Genomic DNA, 12,803 nt, shown 5'->3' with positions numbered 1-12,803 from the left:
AGTTATATTCTATGTATGTATGATATGTCAAAATATATCCTATCATCTAGAAAGAACAAATAAAAGAATATTTCTTCTTTCCTCACCACCTGAGGCCAGTCCTACCCCCCAGATCTGAGAACGTCCAGAGCTGGATTGATCTGGTTCCCAGGAGGGCCTCAGACTCTCTGTCTTTTAAGAAGATGCAGGAAATTAAAAAGTACCACAGTGCAGATAGGTCGACCCCAAACCAGGAACCCTGGCACCACTCCCAGGAGAAGACAGGTCCTGCCCACACCAGCCCCGCCTGTACCCACAGCCGGCTCGAGCCAGTCATGACCAGGCCCCTGAGCCTGGAGGACAGCGGCTGTCCCCATGTCCATAGCAAGCTTATCAGGCTGGTACCAGCTCCTGGGTGAGTGGGTGTGACCTGTGCAGAGAGAGAGAGATGACACATCGGGAAGTACGTCATCTTGTCATCACTGTGACATTACAAGAATTGCAGCCATGGCTTACCTCTTTATAAACGTGAACCCGTGCACCTTTCAGTCCAGCCTCAGCCTGCTGCGAAGCCGGTCAGCCATGCGGATCCTGTACCTGCTGGGCGTGTTGCCCCTCTTGTTCCTGATGCCCGTTCCAGGTAAGTCAGGTGGGAAAGAGGGGCTGAGAGGACCAGTGTCAGCGCATCCAGGCCTCTCCATTCTCCAACATTCCCTGGGTGGGACCAGGGGAATTGTCTTTGGCAGCTGACCAGTCAGGGCCAGCCTCACAGCAGGCTCCTGCTCCTGCTCCCTCTGCTAACAGCACCTCTTCACCCGCCTCCTGGTGGGAGGACTGGTAAGGAGATGTGGGAAAGTGCTACTCAATTTCAGCCTGGGAGGAAACCTGGGCTGGTTCTGTGAGCAGAAGCAGAGGCTTCTGGTTCACTAAGCTTAGTGGTCAGAGGGGGTCGGCCCAGGACACGGCACGCACAGAGATCTGCAGTTTCCCCCCAGGGGACATTGACTACTGCCTGCTGTGCTCCGCCTTCCCTTCACTCTTAATTTTATAGCCAAGCGAGGAAGGAAATAGAACCCTGGAAGGCAGCGAGTGACTGAGGAACTCCTGAAGCCCGGAATTTGTCCCAGGACCCCTCCTAGAGCCGCCTATACCTTCTATTTTTCCTTTGCAGGTCACAGCGGGATCATCAGCGCAGTACAGAGGTACTATTGCAGAATACGGGGTGGCCGGTGCGCCATGCTGGGCTGCCTCCCCAAGGAGGAGCAGATAGGCCGCTGCTCTCTCCGGGGTCGGAAATGCTGCCGCAAAAAGAAATAGGGATCAGACGTGAGGAGAATGTTGGGGCGATCCCTCCTTCAAGTTTATAAAGCTAAAACCAAATTAAAATTTTTTTTCAAAAATTTAGAAGCTTGATTTTTTTTTTTTAAACACTCTGGTTTTGTGGAAGTTGATACCAAGCAGGCAACTGAGAGAGGCTAATGACACCTTCCATTAAATACATCAGCTTCTTCACCGTGTTTGATTTTCGTGGGTTTTGGACCTCGGCAACACTGGACTCTTTCTGGAACATTCCTTTGCTCCCTCATCCTCCATACTCCTGGGCTTTACCGTCCTTCTTTCCAGGACTTCATCTCTCTGAAGCCACCTCTAAAACCTTAATGCATCCCTCAGGCACCAATCCAAATCCTTCCAGAAAGTTTCTCCTCAGAGACGGGGACCCTGAGCCTCCTTTAGTATACCCTTTGCTTTCCTGCTGCCCAGGCCTCTGAGCTGTTGGCCTCAGAACTGGCATGAGCTCACTGCTCCCACCTGTCTCCAAACGCTAGCCGCCCGTGTCTGTCTCCTCCCGCCTGCTGCACCCCGGGCTCTGACGTGAGTGCTGCCTCTGAAGGTCGCTCGGTGTCTCCCCCTGTCCATTTGCACACTGTGGGTCCCCACACGGGTGGTAGGACTGTTGGTAAAGCGCCCTGAGCATGGGGGCTGCTCGGCCAGCACTGGCTGGACCAACGTCCATTCATGAGCTTTGGATGATCCACTGTTTAAGGATCCAGCATCTGGAGTGATTATCTGTCCTCCCTGACCCCAGTCCCCCATGCTAAGCACTATGGTGGAACAGCAAGACTACTGGGCTCTCAGGGATAGGGGAATGAAGACCCCTGAAGCAGCCCACACCCCACCCACCGTCCATCCAGGAAGCATTGCTGAGTGCCCTCCAACAGTCCAGAAGAAGGGGCCAGACAGAAGGTGAGGACAGGCACCATCCAGTGGGGGACGTGACTGCAGGCAGAAGGAAGCAAGAGGAGCTTATGACTGGCCGACCTGCTACTGGGCAGGGCCTGCAGGTGCCAGGAGGGGGCCTCACCCTGCCCAGCAGTGCAGCCGGGAGGAGACTGAGGTCATAACTATGGGCACAAGACCCCTTCTGCAGGGCAGAACTTCCTCACAGGTGCTGTTGGGGAAGGGGGCTTCAGTCAGCCACAGGAAAGCAGAAACACCCAAGGTTTTAGATGAAGTCCAGGCACACACAGGGCTGGAGGCACACACAGGGCTGGAGGCACACAGGCTCCCACTAGCACCGGCCTCCAGTCTCCCCTGAGGGATGCCATCAGCTGCGTGGAGCTCTCCAGGGAGCCTCTGCAGCTGCTCTAACCCGGAGCTTCTAGAGATGAAAATAAACATCTGAATTAAAATATACTGAGCTGGACAAATGGTGTGTGACGGTAAGGATCAGTAAGCCAGCATCTGTTTTAGCACAAACAAATGAGAAAGTGAAACAGAGTGAGAGTAAAAGGAGAGACTGGGAAAACCTTAACAGAGGGCTGAGTGCAAACCTCACCAGCCCAGCCTCGGGCTGTGCTTGGAGTCAGAGGAAGCCAGAGGAGGAGACAGGAAACAATGGCCTGCTGTTGTCCAGCTCTGGTGAGACTGTGACCCACAAAGGGAGGACTCAAAGAAATAGGAGCAGAATGAACAAAGAAAGCCACACCAAGCACATCAGAATCGGAGTATTTTAAATGTGACAAAAAGAACATTTTACAAACAGCTCGAGAAGACACATTGCTCAGAGAGAGGATCAAGCACGCTTCCTACCAGGGTCCACAGGAGCCGTGTGTGGCCCCAGTTCCACACCAGCAGGAGCGCTTCACAAACCAAGCAAAGACCCCACTATCTCAGCTACACCCAAAAGACACAGGAATCCCTCCCGGGAAGTCCTGCACCAGGAAATGCAGGCGTGGAGGAGAGTCTCTGCAAGATGGAAGGAGCAGGCTGCCCACATTCCAGACACCTCAGGAAGGGAGAGATTGCAGCAGGTGAGAAACAAGAGCCAAAGGCACGATGTCCATCAGGAAGAATAGGCCACAATGACACCCATTGTGCTGTGTAATTAGTAGGCACTAATAAAGACCCACTGTGCATGTCAAATACAAGGACAAAGTTAGGTCAAAGCAGAAAGGATAGAACCAGACATATAAAAACATTAATCTAAAGAAAACATTGGTTAATTGATTAATCTTGGTTTAATTGGTTAATTGGTTGATCTATTGGTTAATTGATTACAGATCAGAGCAGACTTTAGAACAAGCAGTGTATTACCAGAGATAATGAGGGTATTTTTTCTAAAGATAAAATGGTTAAATCACAGGAAAAAAAAAAAGCAAATAATCAGTACACATCTAATAGAATCTAATAGAAATTGTTAAGAAAAATTGTGGAAATGAGAGAATAAATAAATTAAGAATTGCAACAGGATATTTCAACATTTTTTTTCGTTGTAATGGATGGAAAAACAGACAGAATAACAGTAGAGAAGCCTTGAATGACAGTGTCACCCAGTGTGACCTTTGTGAAATTCATAGGACACTCCACTCACTAACAGTAGAATGCATTAAAAGTCACCCAGTACGGCCCACCCTGAGCCAGGAAACAAGTCTCAAAAAGCAGAACAGTTTAAAACCATACAAAATATGGTGTCTGGACACAGTGGAACCTACAAAGCTATTGATAACAGAAAGATATCTGGAAAAGGTCCCAAATATTTGGAAATTAATCAACTTACTTCTAAATATTCAAGAAGGAATCACAAGAGAAATTAGGAAACATTTTGCACTGACCGAAAAGGAAAGCAGGACACTCCAAGGTCTGTGGGAGAGCAGCTGAGGTGCTTCTTAGAGGGAATTTCATGGCATTAAGTGATTTTAGGTAGAAAGGAGAGAAACTCCCTAGTTGACAGTCTAAGTTTCCTCTAAGAAATGAGATGTTAAAACACAAAGCACATAGAGGCAGGTGGGAAGAAAATGGGCGCACAAAAGAGAATTTTTAATAAAAATGAAGCTTATTCTTTGAGATGATGAATAAAAATTTTAGAACTCTCATTAGGTTCATTAAGAGGAAAAAATAATCACAAAATCCTTGGTGGCGTGCATATACCTGGGGTGCTTATGAAGCTTGCACACAGCTTGGGGCAAACAGGAAAATGGGAATGGCTGACATGACATACAAAGAATCGCCACAAGGTGGCAGTACCTCGCACCGTTGTTCCTGGCCTTCAGAAGGCCTGTCATGCTCTCAGCCCTCCCGTCAGCTCAGGAGGCTGGAGAGGATGACAGCAATACCAGGGGAGGCTGGCGTCCAGCAGGCAGCTGTCACTCTAGCCGAGGGGCTGTGGGAGAAGGAAGGGGCGAAGCGGTCAGGACGCCAGGGCGATTTCATTAATGTGCACCAGGCACGTCCGTAGGAGGACTTGGAAGAATGGCGGTTTTCAGTTCTGATCCCACCTCTGAGGCTTAGCAGCTAGGTGACCACGGGCCTTCACCTTTCCAAGTCCCAGGACTGTCATCTGTACAGCTGAGCCGTGCCTACCTGGCAGGTGCACGGTGGAGGGATGAATGGCATATTGTGTCTGAATGTGGCCATAAGAGCTATAGAACTGGCAAAGCTCCGAGCAAAATGAAAATGCACAAAAGAAAGTGATGTTAGAGGAGGATGTAAAGCGTTTTCCTTCAAAAATGTAATTTGCAGAATGAAATAGGACTCCCATTACAGAGGAACGATAACAGAAACTGAAAATTTAAAAGAATATTTTGGTGTCGTAATTTTAGTACAACAAATACTACTTTATATTAATAAAGTAGTATCTTGATTGATAATATAATTTTTCTGGCCGGCTTTCCTGAAAACTCATTTATTAGGTCATCAGCATTTATACTTTGAGCAACGTTGTTGTTGTTATTATTATTTTTAATTTTGAGAAGAATCTGCTAATGCAACTGTGCTGGAGTAAAGAGGATCTGACAGCTGTAACAATGTTGAGATGAAGCTATTTTGAAACATAAATCTAGATCAACCAGTCATAGAGGTGAGAGACTTTGCTTTTGAAAGCCTGCCAACTGGAATGGAGCTGCACTCCCTCCTGGGGCCCTGAGCCCCTCTGCCTGGGAGGAACAGCCTCAGAGCCCCCTTCGGTTTAGGGAAGAGCTTTGTGGGTGCAGCACTTATCTCTCCTTTAAGGAGCAAGACACAACTGTACTTCTCAGCCCAGGCTGGATGGTTACCATTGCACACCCAGCCTGGCTTCTTCTTGAGCTTAGATAAGCAATCAGTTAGACTCCACCTAAACTCGACACTTCCCCAGGCCCCATAGTCGCTCCATCTCTGGCTTTTGGTGAGGGAGCCATGTTTGTGCTGGCCTGTGGTCTTACAGGTCAAGGCCAGGAAGTGATCCTGCCTTTGAGAGTGCCTTACTGAGCTGGGGTCTCTATCAAATGAGCTTCATCACCAAGGGAGCAGCACAGCCGCAAAGGAGGCATCTGGCACCAGGTGCTGTCAGTCACAGGAACCCCTGGTGGGAACACAGCACCCCCTGATGCAGCTGTCCTGGAGACCGTGAAGGGTACTCTTCCCCAGGGACACAGGGTGATGTGTCTCTCAGTGGTTTCCCTACTTCAGATCAACTTTTCCTCCTTCTCGAGTAGGTCTTCACAATTGCACAGAGATCTAGGCAGAACAGAAAGTAAGCAGACAAAATGCTACTGGTGGTTCTCTGGGCTTGGGACACAAGTGGGAAATCACACTTTTGTACAGGTGGACTTTTAAATGACAGTGAGTTATGTTTGTAATAATTGCAAGCACATGACTCACTAGAAAAGGGTGAATAGGATTAATGCCAAACAGGAAAAAGATGGCAGCCATTAACTTCCTCAACCTCAGAGCCCAGTGAAGCCCCTTCCTAAGTATTATGGCATTCTATAAGACTGCCGCTCAAAAAAGAAAGAAAAATACAGAGAGAGAGAGAGGGAACCATCTAACTCAATGTGTGACTCTAGATTAAAAATAGACTGGGAAAAAATATCAATAGATACAAAACCCCTAGGGGAAATGCAAATAATGATTAGATACTAAGTGAGATTAGGAATTATTCTCTCACATGTGTAAATGGTATAGGGATTCAGGTGAGAATTTTCCCTTGTTCTTAAGAAGTGCATGCTGAGAGAATCAGGTGCTGCACCACGATGTGTTATGAGTTGGATCTTAATTAAGTGTCCCCCAGACATCATGTGCTTGGTCCCCAGCCTGATGTACTGTTATGAGGTGGTGGAACTTTTAGGAGCTGGGGTCTAGCAGAAGTCAGGTCATTGGAGCCATGACCTTGAAGGAGATATTAGGACCTGCCCCTCCCCTCTGCTTCTCAGATACCATGAAGTGAGCTTTGTACTGCCAAGGGCTTCCTGCCATGACATTCCACCTCAAGACAGTCCCCCAAACGATGGAGCCATCAACCACAGACCAAAGCCTCTGAAAGTGTGAGTCAAATAAACCTTTCTTCCTTTTGAGTCTCTCACATATTTTTTCACAGTGACAGAAAACTGACCAACACATGATGTTTGCCTCTTGTCATCAAAAAACTAAGAGAGATACATCTAATATATATATATGGATATATTGGGAGGGTACCAGGGATTGAACTCAGGGTCACTTGACCACTGCGTCACATCCCCAGCCCTATTTTGTATTTTATTTAGAGACAGGGTCTCACTGAGTTGCTTAGTGCCTCATTGTTGCTGAAGCTGGCTTTGAACTCGTGATCCTCACCCTCCTGAGCCACTGGGATTACAGGTGTGCGCCACTGCTCTCAGCTCATCAAACATTTTTTTAAAAAAATAAACAATTCAGGCTAAGCATATTCAAGCTTTTTAATTTTTTTTTTTATTCAGTGTTTTCCGTACGCTTCCTTAGCCTGGAAGAAATACTCTGAGTGTTGAGTGAGTGACATGCTTCTCTACACAGTCCAGAGGAGGGGCGTGCTGTTGTGGTGACCAGAGCCTGAGCATTGATGGGACCTCCTTCACGGCTTCACCAGTGTCCCAACCCAGGCCTCCGTCTCACATGATCCGGAAGTCATCACTTCTTGCCAACACAGCATTGTCACCAGCGTCCTCTCAAAACACCTCGAATTAGGGAATAAGACAGAGGTGACTAGAGGCTGGGACAGGGACGGGGAGGGGAAGAGAGAGAGGTCAAATAGCAGGGACAAAATACAGATAGGACAAGTGAGTCCTGGTGTCCTGTTCCCAGGAGAGTCGCTGGAGAAGACAACAACAGAAAGTGGGTAGACTTCACACTCCACACTTCAAAACAGCTCGAAGACGTTCCCAACGCAGAGAGATGATCAGTGTTTGGATGGATGTGCCAACCATCCTGCGTTGACCATTGCATGGATTGACATGTCACCCTGGACCAGGGAGAGCCCAGACACAATGCTGTCCTCCCTGTCTGCCTCTGTGGAGTGAAACACACACCCACCTGAGTCAGTGCCCGTCTTCCCGGGTAGATGGGGACTTTCAGGAGATGTCTCATGTGGATCTCACTGTCCTGTGATGACCTGGGACAATGGGGCTCCCTTGTCTCTTCCTGAAGCCCTGACACCCTCCTTCCCACCCCTGGGAACTCTGGGTTCAGCACACTCTATTCTATTTCATCATAGGACCTGACCATGCCCAGGGATGGATAGAAAGAGGTGGAATCCATTCCTACTGTGGCCTCAGACTGTCCACAGACTATCAGGAAACAGAAAGTGGGTAGACTTCACACTCCATGGAGCAGGCAGGTGACCTCTAGGGCTCAAGCCCATCTGTGCCCTGTGAGGCAGGCCCAGATCCGGACCCCCTCCATCCAGGGACCTAAAGGAGTAGGCAGCAGCAGCTCTTGGTCCCAAGGGTGGAGGACAATTCCCTGGGGTTTCCCACATCCTGATTTGCATCAGGACAACTGGGTGTGCCTTATTCCCTAAGGGCTATTCCTCTGACACACCAGGAAAGATGTCGTTTTAATCCCGGCAATTACAAGGACCAGAGCCAGTAACAAATTGTATAATTTCCAGGAACCAGGAGCCCGGACCTTTATAAGGCCAAGCGCTGGGCGCTCTCAGCAGCGTCTGCTGTGGGTCCACCAGCCTCGCCATGAGGATCCGGTTCCTCCTCCTCGCGTTCCTCTTGGTGTTCCTGCTGCCTCCTCCAGGTGAGATGGGCCACGGGGAAGAGGAGGGGACACAGAGAAGGCAGGAAGTCTCTCTCCTTCCCCATCCTCCACCCCGTCCCTTCGGTCTTTCTTCCTCTCTCCCTCCTTCTGCCCGTTTCTGCCCCTCTTCTCCTTCTCTTACTCTCTCTCTCCTTCTTCTTCCCTCTTGATTCTCTATCTCCTCTCCTCCTTTCCTCTCCTTTCCTCTCATCTTTCTCTGTTCTAAGCACAGTTTTTTGGCCAAGTAGCTTGTATGAATTACTTAACAGAATCAAGACCATTTCCTACAACTGGAAAGGAGTTGAAGAACCACAGGGTTCCACTCACAGCCATTTCCAAGCAGCTCTGCGGCTGGTAAATCCAGACCCTTCCTTGGTCCTCGAGCTAGCACTGCGGAGACCAGGGAAGCCTCCCTAAGGCCACTAGTTGTTTTTTTAATCAAATTCGGATATCTTGCTTTTAGCCAAAGAAGGAAGCAGAGGACACCGTTTTATAAATCTTTACATGAAAGAGTAGAGTTTTTCGGTACCTAGATAATCCCAGAAATTAATTCTGTGGGTTTGTGGTTTAGGAACCTCCTGGGCCCTGGTCTTTTCAGACAGGAGGCCCCGGACGACATGCCCTTCGACATACAGGGCTGCCCTGGCCCAGTGCAGGTGCAGCTCTTGGAAGTAGCTCTCTCAACTGTGTGCCCAACATTTATTTTTTTCTTGATACTGTGAAAATAGAATAAAAAAGAATGAACAGGGAAGAGAGGCGGGTGGAGAGGAGGGACAGAGAGAAGAAAATGAGGCAAGATCTGAGTCAACAAATCTGATAGAAATGATGTTGAAAACACCCCTCATTTTATGAATCCCGTTTGTGAGTTCTGGGTTACAGTGGAACAGCGGGATTCTGAGAGAGCAGGGTCAAAGCTGTATTCTGTCTTGGAATAGATCAGGAAGGGTGGAAGGAAGGAAGAAGGCATGAGAGTAAGACCAGGTTTTAGATCTTAGAAACAAGGACACAGGTTTATTTTTACTGTTTTGTTGTCAACTGTCAGTTACTTTGGCGTCAAGTTCTCATTGAACAAGTTCTACTCTCTGAGCTGCATCTTTTTCTCCCTTCAGTTCAGATACTTAATAAATTAACTGACATGGAAAACAAAGGTTGAAAATGGGGACCTTCCTGCCTTACCTGAGCCTAACACTACTGGCCTAGGTAGAAGCAGATGGAGTCTCCCTGAGGCTGAGGCTGCAAACTGTGGTGTGCCCACTGGGCCCAGGTCTTCCGGGCGTGCCTGCCTGACCCCATCTGGGGGCCCCCAGCAGGCTCCCCAGGTCAGAGCCTCAACATTTCAGCTGGAGGATCAGAACAGACTCAAACAGCCTGGAGTCAAGTGGTGTGATCCTGAGGAAGAACTGGGCAGGAAGGAAACCTGCCAGACTCACTCTGCTGATGGGCGTGGGCTCCTGTCCTTCAGCACAGGGCCTCGGTGCTGACACTCCTTTGCCCTTTGTTTTCTTTCAGTTTTTCCTAAATATATCAGCAATCCTGTCAGCTGCCTCAGGAATGGAGGATTGTGTAAGGCTGCCTGCCGTGGACATCTGAAGAAGATCGGCACCTGCGGCATATCAGGGCCCAAATGCTGTCGGGTAAAGTGAGGAGGCCCAGAGACCACAGCAACAGAAGTGGACCAGACCTCTTCCAACCCCAGCCACATTAAAGCATGTGTTCAGAACCTTGCCTTCTAGTGATATGGTGACCCGACCGACCCGTAGTCATGTCCTGGGGACACGCTGTTAAGCTCTGCATACTGACAATCAGGACAGTGCAGGGGGCTTCTGTGTCTTTCCAGGGACCCCGAGTGCATCTGTCTCATGATACCCCCATCTTCCCCAGTGACACTGCGTGCTTTGCTCTTCCTGCCCCCCTCCCCTTGCATGCCCTGACCTACTATGAAAACAGCCCAATCCCTCTGTCCCCACTCAAACCCGCTGGCTCTGGAAGCCAGAGCAGCACCCTTGCACCTCTGCTCTCCGCACCCTGCCCTTGGGTCCTGCTTTTGCTCAGCTGGGCCTGGTGCACGTACAGGTAACACTCTAATTCTCTCAGGCCAACAGGTCTCTGTGTGTGGACTTTGTCTGTCCTTTTATGCACTGGTCATTGAGGGGAGGCCTTGCTGCATAAGTGATTATGAACAGAAGGGCGCAGTTGAGTTGGACAGTGTTTCCTGCCATGGAGATGGAGGGTGATAAGGTCAAGAGTGGGAAAGCAGGTTCTCACCAGAGACACAGGAAATGACATCAGTAAAACAGGGGACAGAGGAAGAGGGAGCCAAGGTCCAAAGGAGAGACCAAGACAGGGCAGCAGCCAGACACTGCCGAGCCTGACACCCTTGCCCAGGGTAGGTCCTCGCTGGTGGATCCTGTGGGTGCCCCACTGTTTCTCCACCTGAACGCTCCCCTGAATGTGCTCCTAATTCTGGGTGAATGCAGCTTGATTCCAAAATAATACCTACAGTCTCAGGATTGAAAAAAGAAACGACACCTTGTTACAGTAAAATCATTTTTATCAGGATAGGTACATCTGATAACAGGTGAGATGAGAGAGACACTGCTGTGGGTAGAAACTTAAGTACCAAAAAAAAAAATCCACACTCAAGACAAAATATGATGAAATGTTTTTTAAAAAACTAAAATCAGTGCTCCAAATCCATGATTAACACAATATCCAAATATCAAACCAGGACAGGATCTACCTTCAGTTTCACTCTGCAAACCCACTCACCTCACTTTGATCTCAGGCCAGCCACGTCCCATCTTTAATCATTTACTTTTGATAACTTATGACATTTTTATTTATAATAAATGTGTTGTTTGCCTGGTTTTCAAAAGTACGTATTTTTGACCACAGAGATGAGGTGAAGTTTAATATAGTACATAAAGCAATCACTTTTGTGTTCTAGGGGAATGGAAACTACTCTTTTGAGAAAACACTTTACTGACTATTTTTTCTTGTAAGGAGGGACGCCTGAGTGCAGTATAAGACAAGAAAAAATTAAAAAGCTAAATAGCTCTACATTTCCAAAAATGAAAGGGCTCTTTGTATTTCCACTTAGAATCAGGGCCAAGGGAGGCTTGGGCCATGAAGATTAAAAATGAAAGTAGTAGTTTGGGTTCCAAAGGAACGAGCGTGAGGCGACGTGAGGGAGGTGGACAAGGGAGGCCGGCTGGCTGGGGAGCTCCAGCTAGGCTGAAGCCCCTTCTCCCATCTTAACATTCCTGTGCAATAACTACCTATAAAATACTTGCAAAATCTTCTCTCACTCAACAGTTTGTGGTTGGGAAATCTTGGAAACAACCAGAGATCCTCAGTCATGCTTGGGGTAAAGGCATGAGGAAGGAGAGCAGCGGCCAGGGAGTGGGGGGCCCAACCATGGAAGGCTCTGCAGGAGAGGAGAGCAGGAAGGAGTGTGGATGAAATAAAGTGGACCCAAGTACGGAGGGGAAATCCCGAGGAGCATTTGGATATCCGCCTTCATGTATGAAGAGTGGGAGCTGGAGGGGGGAGGGGGATTTAGATATGGAAACAGGAGAATCCTAGGGTTTGGAGCAACCGCAGGCTGCTTTCTAAAAAAGCCATCATGTATGCCTTCCCCTAACTCTAAAGCCATTATGCCATGGACTGAAAGAAGAAAATCACACCCACCTCACTGTGTCATGAGGAAGGAAAAAAAGAAGATAATTCATTATTTCTATGAAGTTCATCCGGCTACTCATGCCAAATCAGCTCTTGATCTTTGCTCCAGTTGTTTAAAAACCAAATGTGCAGACTGATAAGGCGAGGTACCACAGCCCTTGGATGTCCTTTGGTCAACTTATCTGTCACTGTGATCAAGAACAGTTTTAAGGAGTAAAGGTTTATTTGGTGGCTTACTGTTTCCATAGACAGCCCATTTCATTCCTCTGGGCCCGATACAAAGCAGAACATCATGGTGGAAGGGTATGGTGGAGGAAAGTGGCTCAGAACTTGGCACCAGGAAGCAGAGACTACTTAGCTCAACAAGGACAGAGGCACAGCCCCAGTGACCCACCTCTTCCAGCCACACCCCACCTGCCTACAATCACCACCCAGTTAATCCCTATCAGGGGATTAATGCACTGATTGGGTTAAGGCGCTAACAACCCAATCATTTCACTCTCAACTTTATTGCATAGTCTCACACATGAACTTTTGGGGGACACCTCACGTCTAACCCACAGCAGTGTGTATCCTGGTTGTGGTGTTCACAGGTTTTTTTTTTTTTTTGATGATACTGATTGTTACTT

General features: G+C 48.4%; 2 protein-coding genes across 2 annotated transcripts; both read left to right on the top strand.

Annotated features, from left to right (window-relative positions):
• Positions 1–321: 321 nt before the first annotated feature.
• On the top strand, positions 322–3,724 carry LOC107158181 (beta-defensin 103A-like). Its single transcript, XM_015504648.2, has 2 exons — positions 322–619; positions 1,151–3,724. Exons 1-2 carry the CDS (start codon positions 487–489, stop codon positions 1,294–1,296), a joined length of 279 nt encoding a protein of 92 aa, XP_015360134.1. The 5' UTR covers positions 322–486; the 3' UTR covers positions 1,297–3,724.
• On the top strand, positions 598–10,213 carry LOC107158163 (beta-defensin 3). Its single transcript, XM_015504634.2, has 3 exons — positions 598–619; positions 8,357–8,493; positions 10,003–10,213. The coding sequence occupies exons 2-3, from the start codon at positions 8,436–8,438 to the stop codon at positions 10,134–10,136; spliced, it is 192 nt and encodes a 63-aa protein (XP_015360120.1). The 5' UTR covers positions 598–619; positions 8,357–8,435; the 3' UTR covers positions 10,137–10,213.
• The last annotated feature ends 2,590 nt before the right edge of the window (positions 10,214–12,803 follow it).

Source organism: Marmota marmota, unplaced genomic scaffold (genome assembly GCF_001458135.2).
Source record: "Marmota marmota marmota unplaced genomic scaffold, marMar, whole genome shotgun sequence".
NCBI classification, from domain to species: domain Eukaryota; kingdom Metazoa; phylum Chordata; class Mammalia; order Rodentia; family Sciuridae; genus Marmota; species Marmota marmota.
Note: the sequence above shows the minus strand (reverse complement) of the source record. Positions and strands in the feature narration are given on the sequence as shown.

Excerpts from the sequence above, each read along its gene's own strand:
- LOC107158181 (XM_015504648.2), top strand. The coding sequence starts at position 487 with ATGGCTTACCTCTTTATAAACGTGAACCCGTGCACCTTTCAGTCCAGC. Across the intron at positions 620-1,150 it reads GTTCCTGATGCCCGTTCCAG|GTCACAGCGGGATCATCAGC; the intron begins GTAAGTCAGGTG and ends TTTCCTTTGCAG.
- LOC107158163 (XM_015504634.2), top strand. The coding sequence starts at position 8,436 with ATGAGGATCCGGTTCCTCCTCCTCGCGTTCCTCTTGGTGTTCCTGCTG. Across the intron at positions 8,494-10,002 it reads GTTCCTGCTGCCTCCTCCAG|TTTTTCCTAAATATATCAGC; the intron begins GTGAGATGGGCC and ends GTTTTCTTTCAG.